The following is a 19,572-nucleotide window of genomic DNA, read 5'->3' as shown; positions in this document are numbered from 1 at the left end:
GGGGTGCAGATTGTCAGGGCCAGCTGACTTGAAGGTATCCAGCTTCTCAAGATGTTCCTTCACGAGGTCAGCATTGATGGAGGGTAGGGGATCCCTATCACTCGGATCTCCCTCGAGGGTACGTGTGGGCAGGTGGGGGTGATGCAGTGCTGTCTCCCAGGGCAAGGGCTGGGGCAGGGGGAGGGCAGCGGTGCCCCTCTGTGTTGCCACCATCAACTACTCTGCTCTGCCGCCACTCCACGTCCGGCCACGCGCTTCCCCCCACCCACTCGGTGTCCTACCACACACGAGCTCCCCTCCCACCCCCGCTCTGTATCCCGCCGCTGGGGGTACACTTACTAAAAAAGGTTGAAAACCCCTGTGTTAACGGTTATGTTCTACTCTGTTATTTGCATGGTTTATTTAGCATCTGTTCACTAGTAGTAGCTCTTATACCTTCACTGTTAGTACTTTCAGTGGTTCAAGCTGGCTTACGTTATTATAATGTAGCAGTTATTGCTACTGCTTATCTTAGTTAATAGCCATTGATCTTGTTTTAATAACATTACAGAAACAAATATTACACTGACAACTCTGTATGGAAAATAATGTGATCACCTGGTTTCCTCCCTGACTACAGTAATTCTATGTGGTTTAGTTGCATCCACAGTAGTTATGCAAATCATACTAAATATTATTTTGTTTTGAGAAGTGCTTAAACAAGTTCATGTAATCTTGTTTAAAGTGCACAGGTCCAAAGAGAAAAGGAGGCAGAAGGACAGAGAAGTGAGTAAATACAAGCATGGAAGAGTACAGGTTAATTCAGTGGGGCAGTAGTGACTCTAGGTTGAGCTAGAATATACTCTGGAATTTATGCTCAACTAATGTTACTGATATATAAACTATTTCTATATATTATTTATGAAAGTCCTTTCATTATAGTGACGGCTGATGAACTGTGGAAAGGAGTTCTGGCAAACACTGCTTTGAGACCAAAGAAAGGAAGAGGAAAGCGGACAAAGAAAAGAATAAAGAAGGATCTCAATAAAGGGCAGGTTCTTGGTGAAGGTAAACTTGTCAATAATCATAGGATTCAAGAAAGATCTTGCACTTGTACAGTGATTTTTAGTTTATAATGGTTCTTCTAAGTAGACCTAGCACAGGGCGGGCAAAATACGGTCTGCCAGGCACTTGCATCCGGCCTGCAGTGCCCACCAATGAACTGTACCCTGCTCAGCCCTTCTGCCCATGAGGGTGGGAGTGAGGAGCACACGTATACCGCCCCCCACACCAGCATACCCTGTTGTGCCTCACTTTCACCCTTATGGGCAGAAGGGCCCAGCCTGGCCAGCACACAGCTTTCAAGTGGGACTGGTATTGCCACTCCTGCAGCTGCTGAGAGATCTGGTTGGCTTTCCTGGCCCTGGGCAGCAGGTATGGAAGCAGCAGGGGCAGAAGCTGCAGATGGGTGGGAGTGTGGGCCTGGGGCTAGGGCTGGGGCTGGGGCTGGCAGCTGCGCGGAGCTTGGGGGGTGTTGCGTGAGGGAGAGTGGCAACAGTACGGAGCTCGGGTGTGCAAGATGTTGTTGGGAGGGAGGGTGGGGAAGTGTTGGAACCCTGCCCCCCTACACACACTCTCCATGGTGCGCAGCCCCGCAGGCGGAAGCAGCAGCAGCAAGAAGGAGCACTCATGTCCAGCACAGGTGTCTGGGACCCAGCAGCGCATGGCTCCAGCTGGCGCTGCACATCTTAGTGAGAAGCACAGCCCCTGCTGAGCCACCTCTATTGCTGGTGCTCCCTGCTGTACATGTGCAGCCCTCACACTCCCGTGCTACTGGAGGGAAGCTCCACGGGCTTAAGCCAACTGACTTCGCAGCTCCTTGCTGCACAGGTCCTGGGACATCCGCCAGAAGTGGAGGGGAGCCCCGGTCCCTGCTTCCCCACAGAGTCCCAGGAACTGCGCTACAGAGAGCAGTGAAGGCTGCCGGCTCCAGCGCATGGAGCTTCCCTCCAGTGGCACACGAGTGCAGAAGGGCTGCATATGTCTGGTGGGGAGCGCCGGCAATAGAGGCAGCCTGGCAAGGGCTGGATTCCTCACCACAGTGTGCGGCACCGGCCAGAGTCATGCACACTATACAAGAATAAGACTTTATTTTTGAGTTATTATGCAGTAGTTTCTATATACACTATGCAAATACAAATCATGACAAAAATATTCTAATATTATAAAAGCCTAAGTCTGTCGGTCTGTCTGTAATGCTTTATTTGTGCTCTGATTGGGTAATGGAAACAGCCAATCAGAGTGCTCCAAGCATGGGGGGGAGCTGTCATGATTCCCAAGCTGCACTGAGGACCAGACAGGGGGTGGGGGAGCCAGGGCCAGCTGGCCTCTTCCCCACCACAGCTCCCTGCAAGAGGCAGAACCCTGGCAGCATGGGGCAGCACTCCATCCCAGCCCCCTCCACCCTGTCATTTTTGGCGGGCAATTGGCTAGTTTTTGTAATAAAATTAAAATATAGTAGGTGTTTGACTTTTCGTGTATGATTTAGTTTTTTTCTGGTTCTAAGATGGTACCCCCCACCTCCTGAAAGGGGAACTTCTGGTAGTGAAGGTTAGGGGACAGGGGACAGGACTTCTGGTCCCAAGATGGCAACCAGGGGGTAGGGCAACTGTCAAAGGGTGGGGCTACCCATGTGGTCCTTGAAAGCTCACCAAACCTTGTTAAGCAGCCGTCCAGTCAAAATAATTGCCCGCCCTGACCTACCAACACGTCTGTTAATTTCCATGGAGTCAGAATGGCATTTAGATGTGTTGCTCTTTCAGTTAGGTTGTCTGGATGATGATGTCCTGTTTCAGTTAGTGCCAGTTTTTATTACAAGTTCTGGTCTGTGGAGGCAGTTGAAATTCGTGAGAACACTCGATTCATTTTATTGGATTTAACTTTTAGGCTGTTGAGTTATAATCTTGAATCTGTAAAAAATGCAAGAAAAATCTTTTCTATGTTTTGATATTTTCAAGGGCTTTCCGGATTTCTTTGGCCTGGTCTCAATGCTCCTGTGATGGCAGAAGGACAAATGCAGGCAATTTCCCAAAGCAACAGAGACCAAAAGGAGATTCAAGCTGAAATTATTCGTCGGAGGGTTGAATGGGAAAAAAAAAGAAAAGTAAAGGTGAAGAAAGAGAGAGGATGGACTGGACGATCCTGGGGGGGCATGAGTCTAGGATGTCCTGACCCTGGTCCTAATGGAGGTAAGAAGGGGGACAATTACCTTAATGAGCAAGGGGAAACATGGAGAAAGAATCCATACTTTCCCATTTTAATTTTAATTTATAATTTGTAGAATCATAGAAAATTAGGGTTGGAAGGTGTTAGACCCCAACTCCATGCGGTGCCCAACGACTAGGGAGACAACAGTCCAATTACTCATGAATCCTGTTACTCATTAGCCAGAGCAGAGCAGGGAGCAAACACCAGCACACATTGCTTGCAACAGCTTTTTATTAGAATGGAGAAGGCTTCGGGCGAGCTCCCACACCGACAGAATACGGGGAGCAGCAACAAACAATCGTTTCTTCTACATTTATACACTTTGGTTCATGTTTATGAACCTTTATTGTAGCCTTGCCCCTCCTACGTTCCACCCATTTCTCCTCCCAGCTTAAGCTCTGTCTCTGTTTACTGGTTGCTTAATTAGCATGGAATTGCTTATGCATTTCATTTATTTACATGTCTTTTTGCTGTGAGCGCATGTCTAAGACCTTGATTCCTGCTCTTCAGTCAATGAGCAGACTTTGACCAAAACCTGGAAGCTTCTGGAGGCTTCTTCACCAGTCGCTATTCACCTTTTTGCATATGTTCATCTTTGGATTCTGTTACCAATTGCGTGTTGTTTTTCATATTCCAGTCTGTTTTTTTGTCTCAGGTTGTACCATCTTCCACCCGTTTTGGACCCCTGTAACTTATCTTGTTTCTCATTGTAGCTGGTTCACAGCGCACAGACTCTCACAGATTTACTTGCTGCTTTTTCCTCAGAAAATGGGTGACATAGTTAAAATGGTTACTTAGCATAAGCAAATGGCTGGCTTAGCATAAGCATTCAAAATCTGGTTGCCTAAGTATCTTGCAATATATTTTTAATATATTATTCTGCCTTGTGGTTAGCAGCTGTGCTAGGCCACAGGTCATGCCTTATATTCAGCTGCAAATTCAGTGCTCTCTAAGATCCAAATATTGTCACCCTAACAGAAGGGACTTCAGGAGGTCATCTATTTGAACCGTGTGCTCAAAGCAGGACCATCCCCAACTAGATCATCCCACCCAAGACTTTTCCTACCTGGATGACTTTTCCCCCAAAGATGGAGATTCCACAGCCTCTCTGGGTAGCCTGTTCCAGTGCTTTACTACCCTCCTCACAAGAGAGTTTTTCCTAATATCTAAGCTAAACTTCCCTTGCTGCAATTTGAGACCATTGCTCCATGTTCTGTCATCTGCCACCACGAGAACAGTCTAGCTCCATCCTCTTTGGAACTACCCTTCAGGTAGTTGAAGGCTGCTACTAAATTCCCCCTCTGTCTTCTCTTCTACAGACTAGATAAGCCCAGTTCCTTCAGCACCTCCTCAGAAGTCATGTGCCTGAGCCCCCTTACCATTTTTGTTGCTCTCAGCTGGACTCTCCAATTTATCGACATGCTTTCTGTAGTGGCAGGCCCAAAACTGAACACAATACTCCAGATGTGTCCTCACCAGTGCTGAATAGAGGAGAACAATCACTTCCCTCAGTGTACTGGTGACACTCCTAGTAAGGCAGCTCACTATGCTGTTAGCCTTCTTTGCAACAAGGCCAAATTGTTAGCTCATGTTGCTTATTTTCACGTCCTTTTCTGCAGAGCTACTGCTTAGTCAGTCAGTCCACAAGCTGTATCAGTGCATGGGATCATTCCATCCTAAGTGTAGGACTTTGTACTTATCTTTATTGAACCTCATGAGATTTCTTTTAGCCCAGTCCTCCAATTTTTTGAGGTCTCTCTGAATCCTAACCCTACACTCCAGCATATCTACTACTCCACCCAACTTGATGTCAGCTGCAGACTTGCAGAGGATGCACTCCACCCTATTTTCTAGATCACTGATGAAGATATTGAACAAAATTGCCCTAGGACCAATCCCAGGGGCACTCCAGTTAACACCAGCTGCTACCAAGTAGAAGTTGAGCCATTTATTACTACCCTTTGAGCCCAACAATCCAGTCAGTTTTCCATATGCCTTGCAGTCCATTCATCCAACTTGGACTTTTCTTAGCTTGCTGATGAGAATGTTGTGGGACACTATCAAAAGCCTTATTAAAGTCTAGGTATACCATGTCCACTGCTCTCCCTACATCCACAGAGTCTGTCCTCTCATCTTAGAAGTCAGTAAGGTTGGTCAGACATGACTGGCCCTTGGTGAATCCATGCTAACTGTTTCTAATCACTTTCTCGTCCACGTGCTTAGAAAGGGATTCCTTGAGGATCTGCTCCATGATTTTTCTGGGGACTGAGGTGAGGCTGACTGGTCTATAGTTCCTTAGATCCTCCTTCTTTCTTTTCTTCAAGATGGACGCTATATTTGCCCTCTTCCAGTTGTCCAGGACTTCTCCCAATTGCCACAAGTTTTCAAAGATGATGGCCAGCAGCTTTGCAGTCACATCAGCCAACTCCCTCAGTACCCTCAGGTGCATCAGATCCAGCCCCATGGACTTGTACACATCCACCTTTTCTAAATAGTCCCTAACCTGTTCTTTCAGCACTCTTGGCTGCTTACCTTCTCCCTAAACTGTGCTGTCACATGCAGTAGTCCAAGTATGCTAAGTATGCTGACTTTGCTTGTGGTGACTGAGGTAAAAAAGAGCCTTGAGTACTTCAGCTTTCTATATCAGCTGTCACTAGGTTGCCTCCCCCATTCAGTAAGGGATCTACAGTTTCCCTGATCTTTCTCTTGTTGCTGACATACCTGTAGAAACCCTTCTTATTACCCTTCACATCCTTTGCTGCAAATTCAGTTGTGCCTTGGCCTTCCTGATTTCATCCCTACATACCTGAGCCAATCCTCTCATACTCCTCCCTAATCAGTTGTCCAAGCTTCTACTTCTTATAAGCTTCCTTTTTGTGTTTTAGCTCACTGAAGAGTTCCCTGCTAAGCCAAGCTGGTCTTTTGCCATACTTGTTACTCTTCCTGAGCTTTGGGATGGTTTGTTCCTGCACCCTCGAGTAAGGTTTCTTTAAAATAGTTAGCTCTTCTGGACTGCACTGCCACCAGAAACCACCTATTCCACATCCCACTCCCCTTTCTCTCTCCCTTCCTCCCCTCTTCCCTGCCTCCTCCCCATCCCTGCTGGAGGGGGAGAACAGGAATGGAGCACTACTACCCACCATCCTACACCACTGCTGCCTGCCAGGAGCAGTGTGGGGGCAAGCTTTCCCCACCGCCAGCACCCTGCACTACTGCCACATCCAAGGGGTGGCCTGGCCCCTGCCCCAGCCCTGTTCCTTGGAGGCAGTGGCAGTGCAGGGTGCTGGCGGCGCAGCACAGGTCTCGCCCCCCTGCTCCATCTCCATCATGGCAGTGCTCCACCATGCCAGTCTGTGCCTGCCATCCCCTGCATCCCCTGTGCCAAGGACAAAGCTGGCCAGCACCACTGCTGCCTCCAAGGAGCAGGGCCAGGGGGAGACAGGGTGTGAGGTCACACCTTGGATGTAGCAGCAAGGCCAGAGTCAGGGGGCGACCAGCACCCAACACCGCCACTGCCTCCAAGAAGCAGGGTGGTGGCCGAGTAATGTTGGCCTTGTCCCACCGCTCCAGCGCTCAATCCCTACTGTCATGGCAGCACTCCACCATGTGTCTGTCTGTGCAGAGCACTTCAATTGGTTGTTTCAGTCAGCATTGTGATTGGTTGCTGAGACAACCAATCAGAGTGCTCATAAACCATTATGGATAGACAGACAAACTAAGGCTGTTGTTATATGCAGGTATTTTTACTGAGATTTATGAGAGATTCATACTTCTAAGCACTGTTGTTTCAGGCTTTCTGCAGACTCTGACATCACTGTGCTTATTATATTTGATTCATGTTTTCCAGCCTCTTTTCACATAATCAGGACTTGCAGGATATTTTTTTCCTTCCAAAGCAAGCCTTTGAATTCTGGAGCACATGTGGAGCAAGGGGTGGTGGATACCATGGCGCAAAATTTCAGAATATGTAGGGCCTTGACAAAATTATATGGATTTAAGTTTTCTAATATGTCTTTCATCTTCCCAGTCTCTCTGTTTGGTGGGCTTTCCCTTATGATTTCCTTCACTTTTGTAAAGTTTTTAGATAACTTTCTGTCAGGTGCCGATGCAAAACATCTTAAAATGTTAATTTAAAACTGTAGAAAGAGTGAGTGTTCCTCTCTTTTTGCAAGTTTTGTCTTTTTCCTTGCAAACCAGAACCAAAATAAGTTTGTCATTTTTGCAGTGTTATCACCTGTAAATTTGTGTTCACGTTACTTTCAACTGGTCTCCTTGTGTATCTCTCAGCATTACTACCTCCCTGGCTTTGTTTTCTTGTTGAATTTATTTAGAATAATTTTTATGGTCTGAATTAGTGAAATACCAGAATATCAACTTCTGTATTATTGTCCCAAGGTATAATACCCACTATGTTTATAATATGGTTCTTATTTTGTTTCTGCCTGCCTTCCAGTTCCAAGGTCTGGGGGCAGGGCATTGTTTTTATTTGTCTGGTCAGCTCCTCCAAGTTTAATAGAATGTATTTCTTTTATTAATTGACTAATAGAGATGCTCAAATTGTTCCTTTAAATTTCACTTTAAATCTAAAAGAAATACTTCGTAGTGGGCAGTGATACTCATTCACTTGCACAAGTCAGTTCATTGCATAATTCTCCACATTTTGCAGATAGAAAATCATGAGACTTGAGAAGCTGGTGATCTGGAGAGTCAGCTCTCAAGTCTGGGCAAGTAGGGAATAGACCACAGATTTGCAGACTCCATTTCTCTGTACTCTAAGTGCACAGTCACCTATTACATTCTTACATACATGGATCAAAAATACTTTAAATTCTTCCATCAAAAGAAATGGAAACTTTTGTTAATAGCATTTATATGCACACTTCGTTTTATTACCATGAATAGTACCATTAATTTCAGTGTGACTAATGGTCATGTTGAATAAATGTCCATAGGATTGGTGCCATAATAGGCATATTTAGTTTAAACAAAAAGGTAAAAATACCACTGATAAAATATTAATGGCATTGACAGCTTGATATTTTTTTTTTTTTTAATTTGCTTTCAAAACTTTTCAATTTCTAAAAGCAGCCTTTGAATAGTATTTGCTAACCTTTTTTTTAAAACTCGGTAGTATTTTCTGCTCTTCTTAATTTTAATAAGTACTTTCTTATTAATTGAAATAGATTAAATGACTATTGGGAAGGGAAAACAAGGAAATTTGACTCAACCACAAGGCAGTCAAGTATAAGCTGAAAAAGTAGTGGATTTTTCTTTCCAGCAAACACTTTTATTGTAATATTAAGTGATGTTTGTAAGTGTGGAAGGAACATTGTCAAATGGAAATGTGCTTTTATTTTTTCCCCAAAGTGGATGATGCCCTTTTTAATGTTACTGTTTCATATCAAAAGCTACAGAGTGGAAAAGGTACGCACTGGTACAATGTGTTCTGAAGTCAAATTTAGGTAAACTAGTGGCATGTTGAGTTGGGAGAGGACTAAAATGCTTTCAGGTTGCTTTAGAACTAGTTAAATGCAAAGGCTTAATATATTGTAGGGTGGAGGAACTTCTCCTTCCCCCATTACATTGTTTCCTATCCCTTTTCCTGAATCTGACTGTGGTTATAACATATAAATCATTCATTAACACTTTTTTTTCTGTCTAAAGCTGAATGATTTTAGCTCATGACATGAGAACTGAAAAGTGTTTCCAGTCCTATCTTACTTTTCACTTACCTTAAATAAAAAGGTTGCATTTTATTCCACTGCCTATTTATAATGTCAGTGCTTTTTTCATAACTAGGGAAAGGTCTGACAAGAATCTCCTTAGACTCATAGAAAGAAGGACTGGAAGGGACTTGTAAGATCATCAAGTACAGTCCCCTGCCATGGGCAGGAGGTAATTGGGTTCAAAGAAGCTCAACAAGGTATTTGTCCATTGTCCTCTTACCAGAGATGGCAACTGCACCACCTCTGCTGGAAGAGTGTTCCAGATTCTAGTTACCCATACGGAAAATAAGTTTTTCATTATGTCTAGCTGAAACTTTTCCTCAACTAGCTTGTGTCCATTGGTCCGGGTTTTCCCACAGGGGGCTTTTCTGAAAAGTTGTTCTCCTAGATCCTGGTGTTATCCTTTGACACATTTGTAGGCGGCTATCAAGTTGCCTCTCGCCCTTCTTTTGCTCAGGCTGAACAAACCCAGATCCCGAAGTCTCTCTTCAAAGGGGCTGTCCCCCAGGCCCTTGATCATGTGGGTAGCCCTTCTCTGCACCCTTTTGAACTTGTCCACATCCTTCTTGAAGTGTGGTGCCCAAAACTGGATACAGTACTCCAGCTGTGTCCTCACCAATGCCAAATAGAGTGGGAGGAGTATCTCTCTGGATTTGTTGGCGACACATCTGCTGATGCACTCCAGAGTTCTATTTGCTCTGTTGGCAGCTTTGTCGCACTGGTGACTCATATTCATCCCTTGGTGAATTTGACACCCCTAAGTCCCTTTCAAATGCAGCAGCAGCCAGTGGACCACCCCCCATTGTATAGATATAGTGAGGGTTCTTCCTACCCAGATGAAGGACCCAGCATTTGTCCCTGTTAAACCTCATATGGTTTTATTCAGCCCATAGGACCAGCCTGTCAAGATCTTCCTGAATCCTTGACCTGTACTCTGATGTGCCAGCTTGTTCCCACAGCTTGGTATCATCTGCAAACTTAATCATTGTGATTTTCGCTCCCTCATCCAGGTCATTAATAAAAATGTTAAAGAGCACAAGCTCAAGCACTGATCCCTGGGGTATACCACTGGAGACAGTCTTCCAGGATGAGGCCACCCCATCAATTATGACTTGTTGGGACTGGCTGCTGAGCCAGTTCCCAAACCACCTCACTGTAGCCTGGTCTAAGCCAGTGCTCTCCAACTTAACTGAGAGGATTTCATTGGAAATGGTATCAAAGGCCTTGCTGAGACCTAGACAGATTATGTCCACCTCCTGTCCCATGTCCAGGTGGTTAGTTACCTGATCATAAAAAGATACCAGGTTTGTTAGGCATGACCTCCCCTCCACAGAGCCGTGCTGGTTGCTTCTCAGTATGCCACCAGATGCGAGCTTGTGGTTGATGGCTTCCTTGACAATTTTTTCAAAGATCTTCCCCAGGACCAAAGTCAAACCTGACCAGTCTATAGTTGGCAGATCGTCCCTCTTTCCCTTCTTAAAGATGGGTCCACATTAGCTTTCTTCCAGTTCTTAGGGACAACTCCTGATTTACACGACTCCTCGAACAGCCCCACTAGAGACACGACTGTGAGCTCGGCCAGCTCTTTCAGCACTCTCGGGTGAAGGTCGTCTGGCATAAGAATACTTTTCTCTAGATCCCGAACCATTTTTCTATTGCATGTACACGTCTTTTTTCTTTTTGAGAAATTCCCTAATGTCTCTGAGACAGGCAGGTTTCTTGGCCCCTCTCCCTCTTTTTGATCACATTGTGATCATTTTTTGATCATTGTGGTCCTTGCATGGCTTCCTAGGTGCATTAGAAAAACTGAAACAAATGTACATTAAAACATTAATTGAATAAAATAAAACCCCTCAAAATAGTTTGTAGTCTTGAGTTATGTGACTGAGATTAAATTATAGTACATTTAAAAAAGTAAGATGGTATTTTACATTTCTTATGTCTTCATAAAGAATAATCTGTGTGACTTTAAATTCCTGCTCAGTAACAGCGTGCGTTTTTGAGGAAGAAGTACCTATGGTGATTTATGCACTAGTGTACTTAGATAATGTAAGGGTGATATTGTAGCCATATGATGATCCAGAAAGTATGTGAGAGGCAAGGACTTCCTAGGGTGGTATCTTATTAGACCAACTGTGTTAGGATCATTGCCTTTAACTTAAGTACACATTTCTCTGCATGAGCTGCTTGCTTGTTGCCATAAATGGTTGATAACAACCTTTAAGCTGAATTCAGTACACCTGTGTATTGCACATCATTTTATTTAGCAGCAGTGTGAGTAAGAGCAATCTAATATATAGTTAGAGTTGTGCAGGATAGCAATTTTCTTTTTCTATCTAGGTAATGTCAAGGTGGAAGGGACCTCACAATGTTATCTAGTCCAGTCTCCTGCTCAAGGCAGGATCATCCCTGACTAAACAGTCCCAGCCAAGTGTCTGTCTAACCTGCTTTTGAAAACTTCCAAGGATAGATATCGCAGTTTCTCTAGGTAGCTTGTTCCAGTCTTTGCCTGTTGGATACTTTCTTGCTTTGAAAATCGAATTGGCTGAACTTTAAATTTTTTGTAGGCAAGTTCTTTGGGTAAATGTGATATCTTTTATTAGATCAATTGAGTAGTTGGAACAAAGCTCTTTGCAAGCTTTCAGGCACAAGCACCTTTCTTCAGGCATAGGGAGACTCCCATGAACCTTGCCTGCCTGTGTCCTTAGATGAACATGACTGCAGCCAAAAACCCTGCAGTATAGGAGATACAATTTTTTGGTGTAACTTAAAACTAAAACTTTCCATGTTTTTAAGGTGGAAAATGCAACTTCTTTGCTGACGCTTGAAGCTGAAATACAAGTCAGCATAGTGGTCAGTTATCACCCTAGCTGTAATCTAGGTTAATAGACCTTTAGTTCAGAACCCAGTTTTGTAGTGATGTCTTTGTGCCATTGCAGAGCTTCTGCAGGAGGAACCCACTTTCATAGACTTAGAAATGCATATTGAGTGCATAAATGAATTGGACAATGTGAATCGTTGCATTTTAACATGGGGGGGGCAGGATTGAGGACCTCATAGTGAGGGAGTTGGACTGGGGATGCTGCCCAGTCAGGGTAGTGCTTGGGGCAGGAATGTGTGGCCATAGGGCCTGGGTGAGGAGCAAGGCAGAGTTGCAGGTGGCTTATCTAGTGGGCAGTGAGGGGCTGGCTCCCCAGCACTGTGTGCATTTCCGGGAGGGGGAATGGGAGGCATGTGCCCCCACCAGATTTGCGGGCAGGGTGGGAGCAGATGTGGCTTGGCCACTGTGGGCTCATGGCTCCCTGTCCTGATGCCTTTCCCCTTCTCCCCAACCATGGGCCAGCAGGGCAGGGTGGCTTGGTGCCGCCACCAGGAGCCCTGCACTGCTCTGGTAAGGCACCCCCTACCTACCTGGCAGCAGCAAGAGTAGCAGCAGGAAGTCGTGCCCCCTACTGCTGCTGGGTGGGCAGGGGGCACCTCACCATGGGAGTGCAGGGCTCCTGGCACTGATATCAAGCCTCCCAGCCCCACTGCTCCCACACTGGTGCCTGCTAAGTCGCAGAGGCCCCTTTGGAGAGGGCATGAGGGTGGAGAGCCCCAAGCCCACAGCAGGCAACCCTCATCCATTGCCCCTCCCATGTTCCACTTGAACCGTGCCACCTGTGGAGGTGGGGGAGCCAGGCTTCGTGCTCCACTCTGGCCACAGCAGCTGGTACCTCCCACAAATGGCAGCAAGCGCTCAAGCACTGCTGGGGGGCCAAAGAGGCTGTAGACCTGGGTCCCTGGCCCCTTAGCTGGGAGGGGGTGGGGAGCTGTGGGTCAGGTGAGGGGCAGCAACAGGGCCAGAAGGCTGTGGGTCAGTAGTGAGGGGTACCAGCAGGGCTTGGGAGGCTGTGGCTTTAGAGTGAGGGTCAATGACATGGGCAGGGCACCGGTATATCAGAGCTTCTCAGTGCCACAAAGCAGTTGGTGAGGGACAGCCACAGCTGAACCGACATCCTGGTAAGTGTAGAGGGCAGGGGAAGTTCTGATTTTTCCATGATAAACCCCAAATCAAACACCAAAATATATAGATATTTAGAATTTATTTTATTATAGTGATTGAAGCACTGATAGGCTTCCAAATTGCTTTAAATTTCAAAGATTTCTAGAGTTGGAAGGGACCTTGTAGATCATCAAGTCCAAACCCCTGCACTAGGCAGGAAAGAGCACTGGGGTTAAATAACCCCAGCTAGGTGCTTGTCTAATCTCTTCTTGAACACCTCCAAGATCGGGGAAAACACCACCTCCCTTGGAAGCCCATTCCATATTTTGGCAGCCCTCACCATAAAAAATTTCTTCCTGATATCCAATCTAAATCTACTCTCCTTTAGCTTGTGGCCATTATTTCTAGTAACCTCGAGGGGCACCCTGGTAAACAGAGTATCCCCTATTCCCTGCTGCCTCTTCCACTGAATTTGTATGCAGCCACAAGATCACCTCTTAGCCTTCTCTTGCAGAGGCTGGAAAGATTCAGGTCCCTCAGTCTTTGTTCATAGGATCTTACCCACTGGCCCTCAACTATACGAGTAGCCCTTCTTTGAACCTTCTCAAGGTTATCCGCCTCCCTCTTGAAGTGCAGTGCCCAAAACTGGATGCAGTACTCCAACTGCAGCTTGACCAATGACACAGAGAGAGGAAGTATCACCTCCCTAGACCTGCCATGATGCACCTACTAACGTAAGAAAGAGTGTGGTTAGCCTCATCACATTGGCGACTCATGTTCATTTTTGCGTTGACTAAGACTCCAAGATCCCTTTCCACTGCTGTGGTACTAGAATGGTACTTCCTAGTCTGTAGGTGTATTGGAGATTCTTTCTCCCCAGGTGTAGCACCTTGCACTTATCCTTGTTAAATTGCATCCTATTCTGATCCCCCCACTTCCCCAGTCTATCCATATCAGCCTGGATTCACTCCCTGCCCTCTGGTGTGTTAACTGTACTCCATAGTTTGGTGTTGCTTCGAATTTGGACAGAGTGCTTTCAACCCCCTCATCCAAATCACTGATGAAGATACTGAGCAGCACTGGTCCAAGGACAGAGCCCTGGGGGACACCACTGCCCACATCTCTTCAGGGAGAAACTGCCCCATCCACCACCACTCTCTGGGTGCGTCCCATAAACCAGTTTTTCACCCACCTTATTGGGAAAAATCCATATCTCAGCTGCTCAATTTGCTTGTAAGAACTGGGTGTGACACTATGTTGAAAGCCTTTTTAAAGTCCAAGTAAATAACATCTATCTCAACCCCTGCATCTAAGCACTTTGTGACCTGGTCATAAAAAGAGACCAGGTTAGTATATTGTACTAATTGTAAGTATATCAATAAAATGTTCTGTTCAACTGATATGTCTGTGTATAGTGACATTTCATTTTAATTGTGGAAAAACATGGATTTTGGGGGTTTTAATCAGAGAACTTGCAATTTTAAACAGAGAAAACCAGGATCCCTGCTGATAAGGCAAGTTATTTTTAATGATGGCCAGTGTTTCAAAACACATTTAATATCCCATGAGAGATGATCAAATAAGAGCATTAAGAAATTGCTTGTAAAAAGAAAAAACACCTAACATTTATCTTACCATTTCATGGAGTTTGCACTGCAAATTTCATGATGGCATAATGTATGATGGGGCTTCCCAGAAAACAGAAGCCAGTGGTCAGTGACAAACTTGACATTTGGGTAGCTTTCATTGGAAAATGAAAGGTTTTTTTTATTTTATAAATAGACTGAATACCTATTTTATTTTGAGAACAAATGCATGAATGGAGGCAGAAGGCTGGGTACATTTGCATCTTTATAGACTGACTAAATCATAGATGTATACCTTAAGCTTTTTTAAGCAGAGGGCTTACTTCATTAAATGCTATGAGGGGACTACAGGAAGCAGAGCTGCTAAATAGAAAGCAGTGATTAGAATACAAAGGAGAGGGAAGTGGAGAGAAAAGAGGAGGGAGCATTACTGGATGGGAAAAGGTGGGTAGGAGAGGAAAAAAAGCAGTTCACTCACCAAGGGTCATGTGGGTTATAAAAGCTAATCCAGGTAATGGGGTAAGAATCTGAAGTCTCCGTTTGAACCATATGTAATACAATCCAATCTGTGGATAAATTTTTGGTCTTTGGTTTTCTGTTCAAGTTCAGTGTTGACGTTTTGTTACCTAAGAACAGTCACTCTGAGGCCAGAGATGGAATGTCCACGTATTCTGCCATAGGCTTGTCTGTTTGTGTGGTATCAATGTCCGATCAGTGCTCATTCATTCTTACGTGTAGGGATCACCCCATCCAATGTAGACAGTAGAGGGGCACTATAAGCAGGTGATGTTGTATATGATGTTGATAGAGATGTAGGTAAATGGACGTTGGATGTTAATCTGTGTTATTTAGTGCTATGATGAATTCTATTGATGAATAAACTCAGTCGCATTTCAAAATACCTTTGCAGATCATCAAAACAATAGCAAGTGTTGGGCCTAATTTTTAGTGCTCTGGTGCTGCAAGCTATGCTTAAGTAACGTGCTGCAGAGATTTATAAACTAGAGTTGTATAAGAAGTTGACGCCATTTGCAGAGTAATATCACCTGGTGAGTTCTGTATTGCCAGGTAATTGGATACATAAATTAACTGCATACTTGTTTCTTTTCTCCCAACAGAAAAATATGAAGACTTTGACTGCCAAATACTTCAGGTGGGTGTTACAAAAATTTTCAAAGACTTGCATTTTTAAGCAGTGGTGATGTTTTAATCCTGCACTTTGATTTATCAAAGGCTGATAAATTAGCTTAATGGTGATGGGGACTAGACTGACTAAGTGAGATCTGAAACAGTTATTTCAGCTGGTCAGTAAAATCTGCCATTCTATCAATAGATGCCATATCTACTATGCTATACTGATTTATTTATTCGCACCTTTGCCTGACCTTGAAAAAGCAAAGATTTTAAGACAAAACTGAGTAATAATTATTTCCTTAAAGTAAGATAGCAAAAGATGGCACTTCATTCCTTGCATTTTCTTATACTAGAGACTAAGGCTGTGCGTAGATGAAATGAGAGGCATGTGTGCATGACACTTTAAAGCAGGCTAAATGCTTTTGCACCACTTTAATGGTGTCAGTGTTTGCACACCTCGGCAGTGTATTGACATTCATTCCAGCCACTGTAGGAAATTTGTCAGTGTAATGCACCTTAAATGACTTTGGGCGCAGCAAACTAAAACTCCTTCGAGGAGTTTTAGTTTGCTGCCCCTACAGCCATGGAGCAAAGCACCAAGCTCTGTACAGCTCTGCAGAAAGCCCTGCAGGCAGCCTGACAGCAGCCCAGGAAAGCAGCTCTGCCCAAGAAAAGCGGCAAGTCTGATCTCTTCCCTCCTCCTCGTCCCTCCATGATATGGTATCCCACAATATTCTCGCAAACAAGCTAAGGAAATATGAGCTGGATGAATGGAGTGTCAGGTGGATAGAAAACCGACTGGATCTTGGGCTTAGAAGGTAGTGATCGATTACTTGATGTTTAGTTGGCAGCCTGTGCATGACTTCTTTTATTGTGGAGAAGCTGCTGCACATCAGCTTCCACATGGCTCCTGACAGAACAGGACCTTGATCCAATGGCAAGGAGACAAAGACAACTGGGGATCTCATTCTGTTGCACAGGTGTCTTCCATGCCAGCATATTCCTCACGCCGTTTGGTGACCAGCTAATGGCAACGGGAGCAGGATTGTGAGGTCTGGAAGCTCCTAGTCATGAACTGGCATGAAGGCAGCAGTTACAAGAATATTGTCTAGCACTTGGTGAGATAGGAGTGTGATTTGGCAGCTGTACCTGTGAAGAGACGCTTGGATGCTCTACCAGGAAGCATCAAGACAGGTTTGAGTGACAAGGAGAGCCAAGAGTTGATAGATTGCAAGTGCAAGGCCTTTTGTGCTCGGCAAAATGACAGCAACTCTGAGCAAAAAAACTGAATCTCCAACAAGCCAAGGCAGAGGTCCGAAGGTAGATTGGCAATATCAAGAACAAATGATGGGAAGACAAGGATAAGGAGATTCAGCATCTGGCTGACATCTATGATATGCTTCTTCATCTTCTACGATACGCTTCTTCAGTGCCACTGAATCCATATACGGTCTGAGCACTCGGGGGCCAGCCCCCTTGAGACCGAAGCATAGACTAGACATGATCAAGGAAAGAGGAGCCATCAATGCCCGTTGGAAGGAGCATTTTGAAGACCTTCTCAGTTGAGACTATCGTTGATGAGAGTGTTCTCAACCTCCATTCCACAACACCCAGTCAGATGATCTCAGAATCCCTCCCACCCTTGATGAGTTGAGGAAAGCCATCAAGCAGATGATGAACAACAAGGTATCTGGAACGGATGGAATCCCCACCGAAATTTTGAAACAGGGAGGAGAGGAGCTCATATTACAGCTTCATTTCTCATTTTAAGGATTTGGAATGATGAGGAAATCCCAGGTGACCTCAGGGATGCTATGATTGTAACAGTCTTCAAGAAAAGAGACAAATGCAACTGTGGAAGTTACAGAGGGGATCACCTTGTTGTTTACTGCAAGAAAAATCCATTGCGAGAACCCTTCTGAACCATCTCCCTTTACTTGCTGAAGAGCTCCTCCTGGAATCTCAGTGTGGATTTCGGGCATCAGAGGCACAACTGACATGACCTTCACACCTTGCCAGCTGCAGGTGAAATGTTGGGAGCAACATGTCTCTCTGTGACCTTATTTTACTTCACAAAAGCTTTAGACCAGTGATCTCCAACCTTTTCAACTAGGAGATGACTTTTTGAATTAGAAAGCAACCCAGGATCCACTGTGTGCCACCCTCTCCCTCCCCTGCACAGATCAGTCTGTGGGGAGGGAAAAGTGGGGGCAGATCAAAGCAGAGGAAGAAAAAAATTATTTGAGGGCACGCCCTCCCCCCAGCAGGTAAGTCTGTGGGGGAAGGGGCGGCGGGGAGGGGAAAGGGCTTGGGGGGGCGGGGCAGATCAAGGCCCCAGCGGTGCAGGGCACAAGCAGGGGCAGGGAGGAGTGGGGCCCTGGCTGGGCTGGGTGGCAGGACAAACAGGCCTGGGGGGCACATGTCCCCTAGGTCTCTGCTTGTCCACCACTTCCCCCAACCCCTGTTCCTGCCTGTGCCTCAATCCCTCCCTCACTGCTGGGGCCTCAGTCTGCCCCCTGCCATGGTGGTGGGGGAGAGAGTGGTGCTGGGGCAGGCCCTGCACAGGCGAGGCAGGGTGTGGGACAGAGCTGCAAGTGGCTGGTCCATGGGCAGGTGAGGCATGCAGCCTGGGAGGGCATGGGGGGGGGATGTGGTCCCGGATCTGCACACGGGGTGGGGCCAGGGCAGTACCGGGCTCTTCCTGGTGGGGGTCTTGAGGCAGGTTGCACTCAGGCTGGACGGCGGCAGTGCTGGGAGCCAGGCTATGGGGGGGGACTGCAGCCCCCTGAAAATTCACCATAGCCACCCCCAAAACTTCCCTCCCGGCGCCACTGCTGCTCCCTTCCCCAAACACAGTACAGCCCAACCCCCTGCTGGAAAGAGCCCAGCACAGCCTCCCAGCTTCAGCCCGCCCTCCCCTCCTGCGCAGATTCTGGGCACACGGCCCCCATGCCCTGAAGGGGAAGGAGGAGGGGAAGGCTGTACCGGGCTCATCCCCACAAAGGGGTTTGGACCATACTGCAATGAATTGTCAGGTAACTGCAGCACCCCGCCCCCCCCTCCCTGCCCCTGCATAGCCTTGCTCCCAATGCCGCCGCCACCTGGCCTGAGCTCAATCCAGCCCAACACCCCCACCAGGAAGAGCCTGGCACTGCCTCATCCCACCCCACCCCATGTGCAGATCCGGGGGGCACATGCCCCCCCATGCTCTCCCAGGCTGTATGCCCCCCCATCCCCGCACCCCTCTGGACAAGACACTTGCAGCTCCATCCCCTGCCTTGGCTGGGCAGGGCCCACCTCAACCCCAGCCCCACACCCCCTTCACAGTTGCTGCAGCCGCCCGCGCTACCCCACATTTTGGGGGTTACATGCCCCCCCCATCTGTGTGCAGGAGAAATGGCTATTGTTGCAGGCTGGGCTTTGTGCCCCAAGCCCTGCTGCAGCTAGCTTGGTAGTGGCTCAATGCCACATGCATCTAGCTGCTGGGCTGAGCCTCGTCCCCTGTCCACCTGGTGGTGGGTGCACATGGCATCGGGCTGCTCCCAGGCCAGCTTCAGCAGGGCTCGGGGCACAAAGCCCAGCCTGCAACAGCAGCCGCCTTTTCTGCACACAGATGGGGGTGGCCCATAGGGCCTCTGCTGGGGTGCGCACAGCAGTGGAAGCCCCTCCACGCCCCTGGATGAGCCACCCAAGCTCAGTCTACCTCCCTGGCCAGGCCCCCATGCACCTTACGCCTGGTCCTGCTCCTGTATTCTGTCCCTCACCGCAAGGGCCTCAGTCTGGCCCCTGCCTCTTCCCTCCCCCACAGACTGACTTGCTGGGCTGGGGGTGGTGTGCACATGCATGCACGCACATACTCAGCCCCCCTAGCCTCAGATTGACCTCAAGAGGCTCC

At 46.8% G+C, this 19,572-nt stretch overlaps 1 protein-coding gene across 1 annotated transcript in view; it reads left to right on the top strand.

Annotated features, from left to right (window-relative positions):
* Nucleotides 1–19,572, top strand: part of MRPS5 (mitochondrial ribosomal protein S5) — a 109,719-nt gene that overhangs the window by 34,471 nt on the left and 55,676 nt on the right. The window contains exons 3-5 of the mRNA XM_019549034.1: nt 922–1,047; nt 2,997–3,227; nt 15,662–15,696. Coding sequence (XP_019404579.1) covers nt 922–1,047; nt 2,997–3,227; nt 15,662–15,696 — 392 coding nt within the window. The remainder of the gene's footprint in view (nt 1–921; nt 1,048–2,996; nt 3,228–15,661; nt 15,697–19,572) is intronic.

This window comes from Crocodylus porosus, unplaced genomic scaffold (assembly GCF_001723895.1).
Source record: "Crocodylus porosus isolate Cpor-Errol unplaced genomic scaffold, CroPor_comp1, whole genome shotgun sequence".
Taxonomy (NCBI): domain Eukaryota; kingdom Metazoa; phylum Chordata; order Crocodylia; family Crocodylidae; genus Crocodylus; species Crocodylus porosus.
Note: the sequence above shows the minus strand (reverse complement) of the source record. Positions and strands in the feature narration are given on the sequence as shown.